The 21,101-nt window shown below is 43.6% G+C and overlaps 1 protein-coding gene across 5 annotated transcripts in view; it reads left to right on the forward strand.

Moving 5' to 3' along the window:
* Positions 1 to 731: 731 nt before the first annotated feature.
* The window catches only part of SORCS1 (sortilin related VPS10 domain containing receptor 1), a gene marked incomplete at both ends in the record, with an annotated part of 503,495 nt that continues 483,125 nt past the window's right edge, over positions 732 to 21,101 (forward strand). For all 5 annotated transcript variants that reach the window (XM_080823332.1, XM_080823334.1, XM_080823333.1 and 2 more), the window contains one exon: positions 732 to 1,289. In XM_080823332.1, coding sequence (XP_080679458.1) covers positions 732 to 1,289 — 558 coding nt within the window. The remainder of the gene's footprint in view (positions 1,290 to 21,101) is intronic.

Genomic DNA, 21,101 nt, shown 5'->3' on the forward strand with positions numbered 1-21,101 from the left:
GCTGTTGCCTTCCTGGGATCTCCCCCAAGCTGGGGCGCGCAGCCTCCGCTTAAGCTAAGGTCAAGACGCCAACTCGCGGAGACTCGGGAGGGAAAGACCAGGCGCCCACCCAACCTTGTCGTCTAAACTGGAAGAGACGGGGAGGGGGCGGGGTGGGGGGGGGAGGAAACGGCGGCAGAGACTGACAGAAACAATAAAACAGGAATAGGAAGTCCCCAACACAGCGAGCGCTCGGCGAGCTCCGGCTGGCCGCCCCCACGGGAGGGGCGTGCGGGCGCCGCGCGGAGAGCCGAGAGCGCGGCCGCGGGGGCGCAGAGCGGGCGGCGGCAGCGCCCGCGAGCCCAAGGGGAGGGTCGGCGACGCATCCAGTCCCCGCAGCCACCCGCGCGGCGCAGCTCGGCAGCGGGACGCGGCGCCCGGAGCCCCGGCAGCTCCCGCCCTCCCTCCCGCGTCGCCCGCCAGCGCGCCAGCGCCCGCTCCGCCCGTGACTTCAGTTCAGCTCCACCCCCGCGTGGCGGCGGCTCGCTCGGTCCGAAGCCGCGCTCGGCACCAGCCCAGCCTGGGCGAGCGGCCGCCACCTGCCCCGCGCCGCCTCCGCCCGCCCCCTCCGCGGCCCAACTTGGATGGAGTTGGGGTCTTGAGCGCCTGCCCCCCGCAGCCGGCCGGCGGAGAGCCCCGCGCCGCCGCCTCCGCTCCGGCCCCTTCTCCGCTCGCTGCTCTCCGCTCCCGCGATGGGAAAAGTTGGCGCCGGCGGCGGCTCCCCAGCCCGGCTGAGCGCGCTCCTCGCCGGCGCGGGGCTCTTGGTCCTCTGCGTCCCGGGCGCCTGCGGCGGCGGCTCCTGCTGCCCCCAGCTGCCCCCCGGCTCTGCCCCACGCTGGGCTCCGACCTCAAGGGGCTTCCTTCGCCAGGGGCCGCGAGGCAGAGCTGCTGCCACGCCCCTGCCCCTCCTTGGGCGCCCCCTGTTCGCAGTGGCCCCCGGAGACCGAGCTCTGTCCCTGGAGCGGGTCCCCGGCACCGGGGCTTCCGTGGCGGTCGCCCCACGCTCTGGCCGGCGGAGACGGAGTGAAGCGGATCCCGGCAAGGCAGAACGGGGAGAGGGCGCGAGTCGAAGCCCCCGGGGAGTGCTAAGGGATGGAGGGCAGCAGGAACCTGGGACTTTGGAGCGGGACCCGGACAAAGCCACTCGCTTCCGGATGGAGGAGCTGAGACTGACCAGCACCACGTTCGCGCTGACAGGCGACTCCGCTCACAACCAAGCCATGGTCCACTGGTCTGGCCACAACAGCAGTGTGAGTAGATGGGGACTGAGGGCAAGGGGTGAAAGGTGGAAAGGGTTAAAGCGGGCTGTGTGTTCTGATGGAGAATTTGGGGAAATGGGGTTTCTGGACTTGAGAGAAGCTGCAAACTAAAGTCTTCCCTGCCCACCTCCCCTAGGACTTAATGTCACCTATCGGGAGACGGGAGACCCATGACACCGTCAGAGTCCTCTCAAAACCCCCCAAAAGCTTCACACTGGGTAGGCAAATCCCTGTTTCCTGTTTTCTAGTCTCATTGGTGTAGGAACAGAGCTGAAGACAGGCAAACAGAGGGGGTTAAGTATTCTGAATGTGGAGGTGAATGGGTTAAATTTCCAGGCAGGATGACATTCCTTTAAGTGACTTTCCTTTTACTTGGTTGACTTAATGGGTGAGCACAAGTAAGATCAAGAAGACTTTATGTGTAAGCTTTTTATTTTTCTGCAAAGCTTCTAACCCCCTCTTCCCCAGAAGGGAAGAGATATGCAGTGCACACTAAGGTGCCCTTAATGTATTCTGTTTCTGGGGACCAAGTGGATGCAAGTTTCAGGACGGGAACTCTCTAGCATCTTCTAACAGCACCAGCCAGTGTGTTTTGAGAGCTGGGGCTTTCCAGCCTGTGAATGAGTGGTTGTTCTCCGGCATGATCAGTCCCAGGAAGATCAGATATATCCCAGTGACAACAACCCCCTGTTCTTCCCCATTGCCTGACCTCCTCTAGAGAAGAGCACAAATAAAGATTTAGCCCTCCTTTTATGAAGGGACCAGGAGGATTGCTGGTTTCCAGGAGGATGACACTGGGGAGAGTGGGTGAGAGTCTGTGAGCTTTGGCCACGTCAGGGGCGGTTTTAGATTTTTGGAAAACCCTGCATGTCTGGAATCTGGGGTAACTATTCCAGCTTAAACTGCACCTGGAAAACTTCACTGAGCTGAAATAGTAAAGATACAGCTTTGATGGTAATAAGTGAAGATGATTTAAAACTGTGGAAAGTTCTCTGAGCTGCCATTAACCAGAGAAGAAGAACGTGAAAACCAGGGATGGGTAAAAGGGGAAAAAAAAAATCAGTTTTAGCTTCCATCGGGTTATTGAGATTGTAGTATTTTTAATATGCATAGTCTGTGCAGCCTGGTATCTTTCAAAATGTTTTCAGTTGTGATGTCATTGCCAGAAACCTTCCCAGGGAAGCGCCACTTCAGTGAGTTGTGCTCATTGTCAGCTTTTTAATGAAAGTCGTGAATGTTTTAAAATAATGGTCCATTATTATGAGTTCTTTGATTACATAGATATAAATTGTATTAGGACAAACCATGATAAACAGTATTTTGCATTGATGTCTCTGTCCTGAGAGCATCAGTAAGGTTTTCCCTACAATTCAGCTCTCATGACTGAGGTTGTGGTTTTCTACGGTTCTCAGGAATGGTTTAATCAAATAATTGAAGCTGAAATTCTTTCCTTTCAAGTTCTGGAGACCCTTGCCCTCATTTCTTACCTTAACTATCATATCTTTCATATCATAACCACTAAAATTAATCCCCCAATTTGAACTTGAATCTTCTTAAACCGATTGAATAACTTTCACACTGCTTTAAGTGATTAACTCAAAGCTTCTGGATTTAAGGGGAGATTTTAAACACATCAAACATATTATATCTTGTTGTATCAAGAAGTAAAGGATATTGGACTCAAAATATTTCTGGCTTTTAATGTAATTTGAGCTGTAAAATATCACTCACCCATGAGACCTTTACTTTAGTTCATCTCTTGAAAGATCTTGGAAAGAGCTGGAAAAGGAGAGTACATCTTTGGCAAATATTTTAACTCCATTTAAGAAATGGCGCCAAGTACTGCCAGCCATTTTTTTTTTTTTTTTAAGATGATGCTTATAAACACAGTCTGGCTTATTAGGGTCAGGGCTTGGATGGGCAACACGCAGGGATGTCTGAACTAAAGTAGCAGATAATCAAGGTAGTACATGTGAAAGGTTTGAGCACTCAAATCATGTTGCTAGTGAGATTTCTCTATCCTTTGAAGTTTTTAATTCTGTAAGGACCCCTCCTGCTCTGCATCCCTGTCTACTTACACACAAATTGCGGGTTTGTTTGTTTGTTTTTTAGCATATATATACAGATCCTAGAGGAAGAGCTATAGTTTTAATCCAGGTTCCACAAAACAAAGCTGGCCCAGATTCATAGGAGAGACAAAGTTTAACAATTGTTTTTAAGGGAAAGAAGGCAGAACAAACTTTTCTGGGCAACTCTGTGATGGGAAAAGCAGTGTGGAGACTTGAGTTCTAGTTCTGCTTATCTGTGGCTTGATCCTGGCGAATTGATTGCACTCTGAGTATGAATTTCCTCATCCCCCAAATGGGGGCCGTGCCAGTCCATGACGTGCCAGGTTTCACGTAAGCACGTTGTGATTGCCAAGTGTGGTACACCTGTTTGGAACTCTCAACTCACAGCACTTCACGTCTCCCCAGAGCAAGAAATCAACTAATTAAAGCCCGAGAACACTGTGGGGCTCTCATTCTCTTCACATTTAGATGTCAGTCCCCCATAAGTCTGCCCCCTGACCCGCTCAGGGCCACAGGCAATACACATCCTCCTAACTGGTCTCACCTTTAGGTAAAGCCTTGTTCAGTAGGGTTTCTGATTACAATAACACCTGCATTAAAGGTGTAAACGTGTGGTAATTATAGGCTGCCTGTCAAACTTGCGAGGAATTCTGGAGGTTTCTCTCGCCTCCTTCTCTTCTTCTTCCTGCCCCCTCCGCTGTTGGACTTGTGCAGTTGTGTAAAGACATGCCTCATCTGTGGGAGTGATGTGATTCCTCTGTACTGCAGTCTAGCTTGATGGAAAGTGTTGCTAGAGTTGGTGGAACACCTGGGGGGATCTTTTGGCATGAAAGGTGCTGGGCATGAATCATTTGTCATGAGCTTGGTGTCGTAAGCAAGAACATATTGTTCCTACCCTACTCATCCTAGGCATGCTGTGCCCTGATCTAAATTTATCCGGTAATCCTTAGTTTGTTAAAATACATATTTGTCTGTATATGCATGTGTGATGGGGCATGTGTTTATTCTTTATTTCCAAGAAACTGCAAAGTGCTACACTTATGAACCCTTACAAAACCCTTTTAGGTAACAGGTGAGTGGCAGATGTTAATATCTGTTTCTCATATTTTTATGCTGGAGTCAGTTTGAGTATTTCAGTTCACTGCTTGTCCTTTTCTCACTGCAAATAGTGTCAGAAGGTTTGTTAACAGAGGCTTTTACTATTTGGCCATTATGATACTTTAATGCTTCATCTGCATGGACCACGATGATCTGGTTGATTTCCATGTACCTCTTTGCCTTTCGTTGTTCTGGGACCTGACATTTACCATCCAATCTTCGTGAATAAACTGAGTCCCAGCTTGGGTCAGGTTTTGCATACATGCCTTATGTTCCATCATCTCACTTAATTTTCACAAAAATGTATCCGTAGATATCCTTCTCCTCATTACATAGAGAAGAAACCTGAGGCTCTGGAAGCTAACCGAGGCACTGAGATGGTACCAAAAGTCGGTGGCATATTGGCACTGGGACCCCAAGCTCACAGAATGGCTGATCTTAAAGACTTTCAGGTGGAGCAAAAGAACTCAGACCCCTTGTAGTCAGTATTTTAAGTAATCCTCTCTTGGGGTTCATATCTGATGATGCTGGAGGGGGACACAGTCTTAGCTGGGAACTCCATCTCCTTGTAGAAAAGCCAGGACTTTAACTTGTGCCTGTCACGTTGCACTCTTTACCTTAAGTAGTGATTTGGTTGTTCTCTTATCCGCCTACCTCTTCATCTTTAGTGAGACATGGAATCCGCACCTGGTGATTCATTGAGCACGAGGTAACCTGCCATCGTTCAGCTCTCAGATCTGGTGTTCTTCAGGAACAGATTCCTTTTCTTCCTTTTCTAAGTGACTTACAAACCTGATTTTAGAGAGAGGCTGCATGCAAACACTTGCTTTGACTGTACATTTAAACATATTCCTGACCTTTTTAATAAAGTGAAATGATGAACGATTTTAGGTTTCTCTAACAAGCCCACATAGTTCCTTCTCTGATCAGTGCTTTATGTTATTCACGAATGTTAATGTGGTGTGACACGGAAGCAGACAAATTTGAGTTGAATGTTAACTCTCCTGCTTACCACACTCTGCCTCGAACAAGACACTTAAATTCTTTGAGCTCCACCTTCCTTGACTAAAATATGGGGATACTGTATCTTTTGCAGGCTCTTCCTGAAGATTTGACATCATGTATGTGGTGTGGTTGGTACACAATAAGTGCTTAATAAATGCTACTTGTTCTTTTAGTTGCAGAAATCATTCTCTACTGGCAGATAAGAGTCCTGGGTTATAGTCCTGACTGTGTAGAACAATTAAATATGCAGTCATCACGTGTCCTGTTAAAATTATGTGGCCTCTATTTCATCCTCTGTAAAATGATGCAAATAGACCAGAGCAGCACAGAAATCCCTTAGGGGTTAAAATGAACTCAATAGTTTGTTCATCGTGCAGGTGTTATGCACCTACTACATTTAAGTAAAGTACACTGGGAGTGTTGGGAATGCACAAATGACACAATGATCTGTACCCTTGACCTACAAGGAGCAAGCCTTTCATCTCACATGATCCCTCCTTTTTCCGTGATTCATGTGCATATTCTATTTATAGGAAATCAAAACATTTGAGATCCAAGCAGGCATTCATTTCAACACGGGTTTGTAGCAAAACCTAATTTATTATGTTTATTGTATCACATCTTCATGTTAAGGAACTTTGTATCTTTGGAGAAAAAAAAATGCTTCCTATGAAATTGGGATTTCAATTAGATTCTCTTAAGATATTTAATGGGGTTTTCTAGAGGAAGACATGAATGTTGACTCTGGAAACTCTCTCCATATCCTTTTATGGAGGACCCTCAAAACTCATAGACTAAGGTACAAAAGCTGATGGATGGATTTGTTGAATAATTATTTAGTAATTTACTTAAGAGAAGAATAATTGCTCACCTTCCAGGAGAGATTGTCAGGTGGCAGCATCATGCTAAGAAGCTTACACAAATTATCGTATTTACTTTTAATTCTACAAATATGTATTGAGTTTTAATATTTGTTAGACACTGATAATAGAGATATATGTGGAAGGATGCACAAAGGTGAAAAGAAATAATATGCACCCTCAAAGCGCTTTCTGTCTTGTGTTCCGAGAATCCTCTGAAGAGGAAGAGACAGCAGAGAGACTAAGTGTCCTCTGAGAGCATAGTGTGCTATAGGAGTTCAGAAGAGGACCAGACGTCTGCAAACCGGGGTGGTCTTCAAACTTCATTGCACAGCAGGTGCTTTAAGTGAACCTTGAAATGGAGAGACTATTTGGATCTAGAGATGGAGATTATTACGAGGATGTTTTGAGCTGAATGGGTAGTGTGACTGAAGGTCAAGGGTAGAGATGTATAAATTCCTGTGTATTCCCAGAAATCAGCCTACATTAAATGTAAATTACATTTAACTGAAGTTTATGTCTTAGAAACCATTTAAAAAATACTCCTTAAGCAAAAATATACACATTCATCTTCTAGCGATTTGGGGTATATTCTGAGCCCAGAAAAAAAATAAGACCAGTGTGGTCACTTAGAGATATGATTGTGTTTCTTGCCTTTATTTGCACATTAAGTCTCAGCTGGAGACATCATTGTTTCATTTTTACCTAGACATTTGCCACACATGGTTTTCTCCAGAGGGCTTTCTTTTAAGTCCTCCGTCAGAAATATCAGGGGCCAGGCTGCCCAGAGGGTAAATTAATTTGGCCCCTGGCCAGCTGGTGTTAAATCACTAAACGTATGTAAAATATTTGTCCTTTCTTTGTGTATGTCTCAATTACCATTCTATACATCTGGCTCCAAAGGGTGGAGAATGCATCTGTGTGTCCTAGGAAGGAAACTAGCCAAAATGGCATTGCTGTCGTGGCCAGTGGGGATGGCAGGGAGTAGGTGTGGTCAGCGTGAGGGGGACCTGGTGCTATGGCATTGGAATGGTTACTTGGGAAGGGGGTGCGCTCTGCTCAGGGGGGATGAATGGAATCCTCAAGTGGTTGACAAGAACCGAAGGTGGAATCTTACTGTGCAAGGTTTATAAGGAAAGAACAGAGCCTCTTCTAAAAGGTAAGTAGAGGAAAAAAGGACATGCGTGTTCTGTAGGAAATCCCACATGAAATTTTCCGTGTGTATAAAAGATATTGTGTCTGTTTCTGCAGCACTCCTGAATGTTGTTAGAGCACTTTAGATCAGTTATAGCCATTTCCTTTGCAAAATGCTTCAGCTTTCAAAAATTGGAATATTACGTCCCCTACCTCAGGTTTGTTTTTCTTTCTTTCTTTCTTTCTTTCTTTCTTTCTTTCTTTCTTTTCAACAGAGACCTATGAGATAAGAAAGGCAAATATCATCTACATTTCTCAGGTAGGGAAATCAAGGCATTGCTGTTAAGCCGGTCAGTTAGTGGAAGAAGAGGATCCACAATGCTTTGTCACACTCTATGACTGATTCTTGGTTTGGCCCGCTGCTGGCTTTCCACAGGCAAGAGTTAGAACAGCTGCATCCTGGTCTCTCAGTTTGTCTGAAGCCTGTGCACCTGTGTCCAGAATGTTTGCTGAGGTGGGAAGAAGTGTGGAAATGGGCCACAGAGCTCCTGAGTTCTAGGCTCAGCTACTCAAGTTACTTACGCTGGGCATCAGAGCAAGTGGCCTTATCAAAAGTCATGATCTTGGCATTGTTTAAACCTTTCAAAGGGAACCTTTGAAAGAGATGATGGGACTTTCTGCAAGCTAGGTCTCTGGCAAAAGCCCATTCTCCATCTTCCACGGCTAATGGACTTCAGAGGTCAAGTTCCTTATGGCTGAGCTAGTTGCAACAGGGGCTTGGGAGCAGAGGGAAATAGTCACCTCTTTCCCTCCTAATTGTCTGACGCAGAGGAAACGTCATTTAAGATAATATTAAGTATGGTCTCAGTCAAGGGAACCTGGCATGTCAACATTTGGGAGCAGCAGTAGTCAGACTGAAGGGTGCTTGTTGAAACTCATGGATTTTTATTCACTCCTAGATTATAATTGACTCACCAGCTAGTGCCTTTTCTACTCCTGACTTTGGAGGTGGGGATGGGGATATGAGCAAAGGCGAATTTGCTACACACCGTGAGAGCTCTCTATAGCCAGATAAGGTATATTGATTATAATAGAAGCCCCTCTTCACAGTAATATAAAAACCACCAATTTAGTGAGCAGGTTCCCTGGAAGTACATTCTAGAGCCTCACATTATTTCACTCCATCCTACCACCGCCATAATACAAATGAGGTATTATTATCCTCATTCTCAAGTTGCGGAAGTCGTGGCTCGAGGAACTTACCCAAGGTCACCCAGCCAGAGGGTGGCACAGCTGGAATTTGATTTTTGCCCTTTCTGGCTCCAAAGCTTTTTCTCTTTGATCACATTGACCTTTGGTAAGGGGTCAGCTCTGAGTTTCTTTAGCGAGACCCTCACAAGTCAGTGCAGAGAGGTCCTAGGGGAGCTCCTAGCACAGGCACCCCACCTCAGGGTTTTCCCTGTCCTATCCCAATCTCAGGGCACTAACCTGATACGTTTTACTTGGTAATAAGCTGCTTTGTGGTGGAACTTGATCAAAGCCTTAAGGGCCATCCGACCCCATGAGTGGCTCTCCTGGGGTTATTAATATGTGTCGTCTTGTTATTCTGGGAGGATGTGTGGGATGTGCAATTTGGTTTCTCCCTGCTGGCTAATGAACCAAGAGTGACAGTGTGGGCAACTTGGACGCTTTCTAAAGAAACTGCTAATAAGAAACATGTTATCCGACCACCAACTAATCATGTTGTGCCCTGAAGCCAATGGACTGATGCCTCTAGTCGTCTTCCTCTAACCAGAGTAGCAGAGGCTATTGGGACACAAAACTGTGAGCCATAGATCCTTCTACTTCAGGGTCTTTGGGGGACAGTTGGGTGGGTTAAAAGCAAAAGATCTTCCCCTTAACACTTCCCTAAATACACTCTTTAAAAAATAAAAAAAAAAAAAACTATTTGAGAGAGAGAGAGAGAGCCCGTGTGCACAAGTGGAGGGGAGGAGCAGATAGAGAGGGAAAGCAGACTCACCACTGAGCAGAGAGCCCAACTGGGGGCTCAGTCCTAGGACCCTGAGATCATGACCTGAGCTGAAGGCAGACACTTAACCGACTGAGCCTCCCAGGTGCCCCACAAAATATACTCTTGATAAAGAACCATTAAAGGGATAGAAAAGGCTTTTTAGGCATGGTTGTCTCCTGCTTAGAAACCTATCTGTAGGGATGCCTGGTTGGCTCAGTCATTAAGCATCTGCCTTTGGCTCAGGTCATGATCCCAGGGTCCTGGGATGGAGCCCTGCATGGGCTCCCTGCTCAGTGGGAGGCCTGCTTCTCCCTCTCCTACTCCCTCTGCTTGTGTTCCCTCTTTCACTGTGTCTTTCTCAATCAAATAAATAAATAAAATCTTAAAACAAAAACAAAAACAAAAAAGAAAGGAAAAGAAAGAAGGAAACCCATCTCTAACCTGTTTACCCTGACTTACATTTTGCTGAGTTGATGGGAGAATCCTAAACTGGGTAGCCATGGGCACCTTGGGCAGCATTTCTCAAAGTTTGTCCTCATGGGAACTGCTTTTAAATCTGTTGATGGGGACTAGGAAACTCTAATTTGCAAATTCCCTTGGAACTCTCTATAAAGATTGAAAATCATTTCCCTAAAATTCGTTTGTGAGTTTTGGTCCATGAACCCCTTACATTATCGCACAGTGTATAAGTACCAATAGGCTTCACTTTTCCCCATAGCAAACTAAAGCCCACAGCTTTTATCAGCTTCTCCATGGAAACCATGACCCCAGGGATGAAGACCTGGTGTGACGTAGTATAGGAGAATGAGAGACAATTACAGGGCAGAGCACAGGTCCCCAGTCAGAAGAAGATGACACTTTTCTGCCAAATGGTGATATTTTTATCATTGGATATATTCTAGGCAGTTTCTTTCCTGGATGTCCATATGACCATGAGTAAACCATGTCTTCAGTGACCGAAAGACTACATTATTTTAACTAGCACACAATGTTTTGTGATGGGGTTGAATTCTTGCTCCACTATCTACTAGATATGTGAACTCACGCAATTAGCTTTGTGACTCTGTGCCTTAGTTTTCTCAGCTGCAAAATGGCAATAATAACAGTGTACTTTGTACAGGATTTCTTAATGGTTAAAGGAGACAGTGGACGTAAAAATGCTGAAAGTGGTATGTGGCACATAGCCAGCAATCAGTAATGGTTAACCATTATCATCATCATCACCGCGATCACCATTATTTTGTTCCTGTTAATACTAGAATATTTAATGCCCAAGTATGACCTACTAAATGGTGTTTTTAATATGTTGCTTTTGATATTGCTTCTATTTCTACATTTATGTTCTTCCATTCCAGTTCCATTTTCTTATCATGAGGCCAGGACTCTGTCTTACTCTTTCTGTCATCCCCCTCAATGTCTCAAAGCCATTCACACATAAGGCTCTGGACCTAATTTCCTGTGTGTGTGTGTGTATTGGGAGGGGGGGGTGGGGGGCTCCATACCAACAAGCAACTCTCTGACACCCTCTGCATGTCTATAATTCAACTCGGTTTTGGCCCGATCTACCCAGAGATGGCATCAGATTTCACCAGCTGAGGACTCAGTCCCACAGGACTTTCCTCCCTCACCTCCCAAATTCAGATGCCAGAGGACCTCCTGTGCTTTTGACCAAGCAGCTATAAATTAGAAGTTCCAATGACTCTTTACTTGGTTTTGATTAATTTGCTAGAGCAGTTTACAGAACTTAAGAGAAACGTTTTACTTATTAAATTGCCAGTTTCTTACAAAAGGATGTAACTCAGGACTAGTCAGATGGGAGAGATGAGCAAGATGATGCCTTAAGCAAGGTATGGGGAAAGGGCATGGTACTCTCTCTGAGCATGCTGTCCCTGAATGTTCACATGTTTACCAACCTAGGATCTTTTGGAACCCTGTCCTTTTGGGTTTTATGGAGGCTTTATTACATAGGCATGATTGATTAAGTCATTGGCAATTGGCCATCTATTCAACCTTCAGCTCCTCTTCCCTCCCCAGAGATTAAGGAGTGGGACTGAAATTTTCCAACCCTCCAGTCAGGGTTGCAACCAGCCCCCATCTTTAGTTATGGTCCCATAGTCTTCTCATTAACATAGCAAACCACACCTTTATGTCTGTCATCACTTAGGAAATTCCAAGGGCTTGGGAGCTTGGTGCCAGAGCTGAAATGAAAATCAAATATACATTTCTTATTATAAATCACCATCTCACAACTTGCTTATTAAATATTTGCTATTTTGAGGGTGGGAAAATTTTCCTCTGTCATTCAACATTCTTCTAGCTAGGGACAGCGCCTATGTGGCTCAGTTGGTTAAGTGTCTGCCTTTGGCTCAGGTCATGATCTGGAGTCCTGGAATGGAGTCCAGCCCTTTGGTTCAGTGGGGAGTCTGCTTCTCCCTCTCCCTCTGACCCCCCCCCCGCTTTTGTGCACACTCTCTTTCTCTCTAATAAATAAACAAAATCTTCCAAAAAAATGTTCATCTAGCTGGTCAGAAGATTAAATTGACATGAGATGGAGTAACAGAAAAAAATCAATTCTTGTGTGTAGGGAATCCACATAAGCATGAGATTCCAAAGATAGTAAAGCAATATGGGTATGTATGTCATTCTCAAGTAAGAAGAAAGGGGTATGGGTCTGAGACTTGAAAGGGGAAGAGGACAATTTTTGGGAGGATGAAAAAGAACAAATGTTTGGGAAACAAAATGTTTTCTGGACCCTACAGAAACAATGAGACACAGAGAGGAATTTTAATAAAGACTTCACTACGTTCCTCCTTGTCTCCCACACCTAGTTCATGTTATATTATACTTGTCTATGGTGATAGCACCCTTCCTGGAGCAGGTCCTCCATCTAAATTCTTTTTAGCAGTTGGGGGAAGGTCAAAAAGTCCTCCCAAGTCTTTTGGGCTTTGATTATTTTCAGCTTGAAATAATCTACACACCAAAGTGGCACATTTTGAGGCCACCAGCCCTTAGCAACTACAGTGTTTTATTTGCTCTTTCCATGGGGAAAATGGCTTTTCACTTAGAACAAACAACCCATGATCTTATCCCATGACCACTAAAAAATTGCTTATGTAAAATATACATTGAATTGGGAACCCCCCCCAAAATACTAGAAAGAGAAAAAATAGATTAAAAAATAGTACAAATATAAACCACATGAAGTCAGTGGGTTTTGGTCTATGTTCCATCAGATATCTCAACCCCTTAGAAATATACCTGGACATGGAAGGGACTCAATATTTTTAAAAATTTTATTAAATACTATAAAATACCATTTTCGTTTAAAAAAAAAAAAAGGAAGGGTAGGATTTGAAATGTTCACCTGTGATTATAATGCATGTTGGGTTTGTAGGTGATGTTTTCTACTTGTCCATAGCTTCACTGTTGTTTTTTCTCAGTAAACATGCATTGCTTGAGTTATTTTTAAAAGTTATTTGAAAAATGAAAGAAAACAAAACAAGAGAGAGCAGGCAAGATTTTGAACTTGGCCTCATTAGAACCGAATTCCAGGCAACTGAACTAAACAAAGAGCCCATGTTCAGGTTGCCTGATTTGCTTCCAATCACTGTTTTGGGGAGAGAGATAGGGCCCCGGGTTTTTGTAAAGCAGCAAGATCACTCTGTGTCTCTCTTCTGGTGACAGTGAGCAGCAGCAGGGGCTACCAGGCCTTTTGTTTACCATTCCCCTTGCTGATTCCAGAGAGAGAGAGATCTGGAGGTAATTTCACCAACCTGACTGATAACCCCTTCCAGAAATTCTAGTAGCCTCCAGTCTCCAATAAAAGAACATGTATTTCATTTTAAATCTTAGTCCCTGTCTTGAGCTCTGTCTCCATCTCTAAATCATATATGTACGTATGAGTGCGTACGTGACAGATGTGTGAGTCCCTCTGCATCTCCATATGCTCACAGCGGCTTAAGCACTGATCTCCAACACTTACGTCTCTACTCTCAGAAGTGGGATGTTAGATATTGCTGTAACGATGGTCACTGATTGTGAGAGCTGAGTGGAAGAACACCTCCAGAACAGATTGAGAGAGAGAGAAAGAAACGTAGGAATGAGCAAGAGAGACAGTAGAAGCAGAGAGCTGGTGAGCAAGAAAGAAGAGGGAGAGGGAGAGACAGTATGAGATCCTGGCAGAGGCAGGGAGAGACGGAGAGCAAGACAGAGACAGCAGAGGTAGACCAAGAGGGAGGAGGATAAAGAGAAGATGAGGCAAGAGACAGACAGACCAGAGACAGAGAAAGGCAGATGGAGAGAAAAAAAAGACAGAATTACAACAGAAGCACGGAAGCACTAGGGTAGATCAGAGAAAAAGTTAGAGATGAATTAGAGAGGAAATGTGTTAGTGAGTGGAGAAAACTCACTCTAAACTCCAAGACGACAAAGTAGAACAGGAGTCCTAGTCTGATGGCATCCTTGTCCTGTAGCAACAGCACTTCCCTGGCTGTTGCCCTGTGGGCGAGGGGCTCATACCCAGCCCTGCTGTGTTGTCGGTAGAGGCGGCCAATCTTACATGTGTGACAGCTTTGAGAGCCATGCATGTTGGTTAGCTGGGTGTGGGGTGGAGGGGGTGCATGTAGTGTTGATGCATTTTTAAGCACGTCTTAAGTGTGATTTCCTGTGGGAAATGGAACCGGTGGTCTGGATGGTGGAAAGGCGACTTTTAACCTTTCCTTTTATACCAGCCTGTGGTGGTTTGAATTTTTAACATGGGCATGCATTTCTTTAATAATAAAAATACTAAAACATGTTTTAAGTGGCTGTTGTGTCAGCACTGTGCTGAGTGCTGAGAATACAAAGATGAACAAGACCCGACCTTTACCCTTGAGGGTGCGTATTCTGGTGGAAACAGACAGACACATAAACAGATAAATTGCAATTTAGTATGATAAGTGCATAATAGCTGTAATAGAGTTTTGTGCAAAGTGCTATGGGAGCAAAGATGAGCGGGGAACAACTAATTTTTCCCGAGAGTGGGAGGCAAGGCTTTAAAGGGAGGTGACATTTAAGCTGGTCTTTATACAAGATGAGGAGTTTCACAGACAGAATAGGACTGGACAGGAGGAAAGGCCACTCCTGCCTATTTTAAACTCCCCAAATCTTAGGTCTTGGATTCATTTTAGGTTGTTAGCATAGTCAACAAGCTGTGGCCAGGGGTGGTATTTCTTCTTCATCATCTCAGTGCCCAAGATATTTGGAACCAAGGCTTACGGTATGTTTAAATATCAGATTGGACTCCCCAGTTTAAAAAGTCCTATTAAGTTCTTGACCTCACACTGACAAAAAGAACCTGATTTTCCCAAAGGGAAAAATTTTTCCCTGAATCTTTGCATACTCATTTATGCTTGTACAAGCATGTGCACAGATGCACGTGCACACATGCACACACACACACACACACACACACACAAATCTTATTGCTATCTTCTCTATTAACAGGAGAATTTTAAAGAGTTAAAGGTGGGGGTTTCTGCCATCTTCTTGGACATGCTTCCAAATCAGTATGGAGGACTAGGTACATTAGGATGAGCTGGGTGATCACCTTCTAGGATTGCAGTATGATTCAAGGCAGTAAGAGTATGTCATAGAGTATTGTATACCAGTGTTATGAATACTGAACTAGTGTGTCTTGCAAGTAGGAAGCAGAACATGTATAAATATATAGGAAAATCTCAAAGAATAGATTTCACCTTTAATTGGTTGGCCCCTCTTCTTCTTTCTTATACACAAAGAAGAAAAAAGGGAAAGGGGGTAACAGATGAGGAAAGGCATGGCCTGGGATAGAGGGAGCATGTGCTCTCAACACTGGCTCACCAGCCAATGAGTGGCCGAAGGGACATTTCTGTGGTCTTTGAATTCTACCTTTTCTATGCACGGGACTCTGAATCAGACTGTGGTTTAAGATGATGTTACAAGGTTCAGAGCTGGCTTTGGGGTATCGTGACTAAGGAATTTTTGCCTAGCTTTCTGTGCTACTGTAGTCAATTCAGTGACTCAGGGATTTCATCATTCTCATCAGAAATGAGAATGTGCTTTGCAGCTGATCATAAATATGACTTGAGACGTACAAATGACTCTCCCTGAAGAGTAAGATGACCTCTACCATGGTCTGAATGCAGGTCCCCCATTCAAGTGTAGAAGCCTAACCCCCGAAATGGTGGTGTTATCAGATAGGGCCTTTGGGAGGTGATTCAGTCATGAGGATGGAACCCTCATGAATGGGATTAGTGCCTTTATAAAAGTGACCTAAGAAACTCCCTTGCCCTTTCCGCCATGTAAGGACAGAGCAAGATGTCATCTATGGAACCAAGAAGTAGATTTTACCAGACACTGGATTTTATGTTGTCTTGATCTTAAACTCACTGGACTCCAGAATTGTAAGAAAGAAATGTCTGCTGTTCATAAGCCACTCGGTCCATGGTATTTTGTTATAGCAGCTTGAATGGACTGGACAAGTTTTCTACCAGTCACCGAAGCCTCATTTCCTATGAGACTCTCCTTGATACTCATTTAAGTTAGATTAAAATCTTAGGGAAAGGAGAAGGAAAAATTTGTATTTGCCTTAAAAACTCATGAACTATGGAAGTACCCAAGTACCTCTTGCTCAACCTAAATGTAGATCTTGTCACGAACAGACATTTCTCTAAAGAAGTCATACAAATGGCTCACAGATAGACACATGACAAAATGCTCAGTATCACTCATCATCAGGGAAATACGAATCAAAACCATAATAAGATACCACCTCATGCCTATCGGAATGGCTAAAATTAACAACTCAGGAAATAACAGATATTGGTGAAGACGCAGAGAAAGAACTCTCTCTTACACTATTGGTGGGAATGCAAACTGGTGCAGCCACTCCAGAAAACAGTAAGGAGGTTCCTCAAAAAGTTAAAAATAGAACTACCTTAGGACCTTATTGCACTACTAGGTACTTACCCAAAGGATACAAAAGTAGTGATTTGAAGGGGCACATGCACCCCGATATTTATAACAGCACTATCAATGCTAGCCAAATTATGAAAAGAGCCCAGATGTCCATTGACTGATGAATGGTTAAAAAGGATGTGGTATGTGTGTGTGTGTGTGTGTGTACACATATACATATATGTATTTAGAGAGAAAATTTAATATTATGCAAGTAGCTATGCAAACTAGAGTCCTGACAAACTGCCAGAGTACTTTCCCAATGAAGATGTGCCTCCCTGTATCATAGGTACCAAATCAGAGTAACACATCCTGAGAACAAAATGAGAATTCAGAAAACGCAGGATCTCAGAGGTCCACCAGAGCTGGACTTCGTTTTCAAACACTCTAATTCAGTAGCTCTGGGCAAGTATTAACTGCTTACTGAATGCTGATTGAGACACTGGCCAACCGTTAAGGAAGGAAAGGACTGTCCCGAGGAAGAAAAGGATCGGAGAGGAAGAACAGCCACCCTGCTTCTAGGAAAAAACCTTTCATGGCATGTCCGATGTGTGGAAGATGAACATTTGCTTTCTCTCTCTTTGCTGCGAAATCGTTAAATCTCTCTCTCTCTCTATGTGTGTGTGTGTGTGTGTGTGTGTGTGTGTGTGTGTGTGTGTGTGTACACATATAGAATGGGATATTACTCAGCCAGCAAAAGAATGAAATCTTGTCATTTACAATGATGAGGCTGGAACTAGAGGGTATTATGCTAAGTGAAGCAAGTCAGCCAGAGAAAGACACCATATGATTTCACTCACATGTGGAATTTAAGACACAAACCAGATGAGCATAAGGGAAGGAAAGGGAGAATAAAATAAAAAAAATAAATAAAAATAAAATAAAAATAAATACGGAGAGGGAGGCAAACCATAAGAGGCTCTTAAAACTGTAGAGAACAAACTGGGGGTCGCTGGAGGAGAGGTGGTCATTAAAGAGGACGCTTGTAAGGAGCACTGGGTGGTGTTTGTAAGTGAGGAATCACTAAATGTTACTCCTGAAACCCATTCTACACTGTATGTTAACTAACTTGAATTTAAATAAAATCTTGGAAGATAAACAAATAAATAAATGTAGGTCTTGAAAATATCTGTAAGGAAGCAGCACTTACATAACCATTTGAAGAAGAAGGATTCATTTATCTTTCTTTGATGTGTGGGATTGGAAGTAATTTACTTAAGGCAGGGTTAGCAAACTATGATCCAGGAACCAAATCTGACCCAAGTCTTGGGTGTGCATGGCCCACAAGATAAGAATAGTTTTTATATTTTTAAATGGGTGAGAAAAATAAAAAGAAGAAGTTGTGACACCTGAGAATTATTTGATGTGTTTTATTGGAACCCAACCCTCATTTACTGACATATTGTGTATGGCTGCTTTTGTGCAAAAATGACAAAGTTGAAAATAAAATGACAAAGTTGAGTCGTGGTGACAGAGATCATATAGCTTAGAAAGTCTAAAATATTTATCCTCTTCTGCTTTCTTTTTTTTTTTTTTAAGATTTTATTCATTTATTTGACAGACAAAGGTCACAAGTAGGCAGAGAGGCAGGCACGGGGGTGGGTGGGGGGTGGAGGAAGCAGGCTCCCTGCTGAGCAGAGAGCCCGATACGGGGCTCGATCCCAGGACCCTGAGATCATGACCTGAGCCGAAGGCAGAGGCTTAACCCACTGAGCCACCCAGGCGCCCCTATCCTCTTCTGCTTTCTGATAAAGGTTTGCTGTCCCCTGATTGAGCAGCTTGGAGAGCATGTGTGCAGTGGGGCATGAGAATGAAGATACTCAAGTTGTTATCTCTGTGCAGACTTGAGGGTAGTTGCTTGACCCTGGTTCTCTTGCCTCAGAGGCGTACGTACTCCTAACCACTCTAAATTCTCAGTCCAATATGGACCTTTTGTTCTCTGTTCCTGTCCCCTTGCTCACCCTATTTCCTTTGCTTAGAAACTTAATCAGCCGCGGTTCTGCCCAGTTAAATCTATTTTATTTTTTAGGTCCTTGCTTGGATATCACTTCATTGGTCAGAGTTTCTCCAATGCTTCCCAACAAGAAGAGACAACTGAATTTTATGAGAAGAGATCTTACGTGCCAAGTTACTCTCTTTATGCCTCTCTCCAAGCACTGGCGTGTATTCTAATCAATGGACAAAGCTCCATACCATTCATTTTTATATACCAGTATTGGGCACACAGGAGGTGCTTGATAAATGTACTTTAAAATATCAGAACACTAGGGGAACCTGGGTGGCTTCGTTGGTTAAGCATCTGACTCTTGATCTCAGCTCAGGTCATGATCTCAGGGTCTTGAAGACTGGGGCCTGTGTTGGCCTCCGTGGGTGCGCAGCCTGCTGGAGATTGTCTCTCTCCCACTGCCTCCCCCTCCACTCTCTCTCCTAAATAAGCCTTTAGAAATTAAAATATCAGAACATTAAAGCAGTACAGGATCATTTTATTGGACTTTTTTGATAGGGAAGATTACTGGTCAACATTGAGACACCATAATCATGGGCTGCCTGGATATTTTTTCTTTCTCCTAATTCATAAAATATAAACTATCTGGATTGCCTCATGCAGAAAATTCTAATAAAATGATACAAAATTAGCCAACCAGACAGACAGACAGACTGAGAGGGAGAGATTGAAAGAGAAAGTATAGATTCAAAGCAAATAAATCAAATTGTGTTGGAGTCATAGCATCCTTGTTGCAGGAGGGGTAGGGCTGTGTTGTAATGAAGTCTGATATTCTAGCTGCCAGGATGTGCTGATGGCTGGTAGGGGCTAGCATTGCCTCAGGCCTGAGGGAGAAAATAACTTCATGCTCCTAATTTAAGGAGCTGGGTTGAGAATCGGTCCCCATGATACAGAAGTCTCACTAAGGCCAGAGCATTTGAGAAATGGTGAAGACATAGTGCATTGTGAGAGATAAAATTGCATTTGTGATAATGGACAGAACTGAGAGCACTGTGACAATGAGAAAAGAATTATGGATTAAACAGACACGTTTTTTCAGGCACATTTACCCGAAAGGCTAAGTTGAGGGTTGGTGGATTTCCCAAGTGAGTCTGGACAAAGTGGGAATTCAGTTAAAGGTGCACAAGGGCTGTTGTGTATTGCAGACTTAAACAAAGGTTGATAAAATGATAGCCAGCACTTACTGGGTGTTTACAATGGGCCAGGCACAATTCTTGGTAAGACATGTATCAGCAATAGGAAGTAGGCAGTGTCATTTTCCCCATCTTAGAAATAAGAAACTGAAAAATGAGAGGTTAAATAACCCACCCAAGATGACTAGGATAGCAGAAGGTAGAATTGGGATTTCAATCCAGATAGTTATGGTTTAAAAAGCTCAGCTCTTTGTCATTATAGCCTACTGCATTTGGAACACTAGGACATTTCATCTTTAAATAGCTTCAGCTTGTTCAGGTAGTAAACCATTATTTATTATGTGCCTAATACATATCAGGCATGTGCCAGGCACTGGGCATTTGTTCATGATTAAACCAGTCATCATCTTGATGCCCCATGAGCTTAGAGGTTGGTGGTCCATCCACAGACTGTCTGTAGACTTTGAGAGATTATGATCCAGGACTCCTTTTGAGAGGTAGCCTTTTCAGAACTCAAAGAGCTTGCTCATTCCTTAGGAGTTAATTGGAAAAAAAAAAAAAAATGTGGGAGGAACAGTTTTTTTAAATGAGATGAACATTGTTAGGCAACAGGTAGAGTTCTGGTTGTCATGGCTAAAATGATGTATTCAAAGAAACCTTCACCTAGAGATATATAAACACTTAGGGGTTCTCTTTGTCATGGACTTTGGCAAATTAGTAATTGTGCATGGGTGTGTTTGTGAAGGACATTTATAAATACACATCTTTGCTTCTGCCTTCGTATCTAAATCATCAGCCATACTTATAGCTGGATCGTCTCATTCAGTGTCTCTGCTTTGTTTTGCAAGTTTGAGGCAAATTCTATTATGTCAGTATATAATAAAACTATAGGACTGCTTTTCTATGGAAACAAAGCTGCTTGCCCCAGTTATGTGATTAAGCAAACATTTTCTCTATAGATGGGGGAAAATGATAAAAGTATTTCAAATGCAATAGTAGCTATAATGAAATGAAAGTAGAGCTGGGCACCTGGGTGGCTCAGTCAGTTTAGCATCTGCCTTTGGCTCAGTTCATGATCCCAGGGACCTGGGATTGAGCCCTCTGTCCAGCTCCCCATTCAGTGGGGAGTCTGCTTCTTCCTCTCCCTTTGCCCCTCCCCCTTGCTTGTGTGTGTGCATGTGCACTCTCTCTCCTACTCTTTCTCTCAAATATATAAATAAAATCTTAAAAAAAAAAAAGTAGACCTAAAGTGAAAGTTACTTAGCCAAGAATTTGGGATTCTTTATTCTTGCAGTTGTTCAGGTCCTACTCTTGCTTGAAGAATGCTCCTTTCTATTTAAGGGGTCTTTGATTTCTTTCTGTAAATCAGGGATTGTTGAAACTAGATAGTGTTGTATGCAACTGCCGTATTTCATCCTAACAGCTAAGTGGCCCTAATTCAATCAGAACACATTTGAATTGTCTGACCTTGATTTATTATTAAAACTACCCTATAGCTAATGTTTTTGTGTCT

The sequence above is a fragment of the Martes martes genome, assembly GCF_963455335.1.
Source record: "Martes martes genome assembly, chromosome: 14".
Taxonomy (NCBI): Eukaryota; Metazoa; Chordata; class Mammalia; order Carnivora; family Mustelidae; genus Martes; species Martes martes.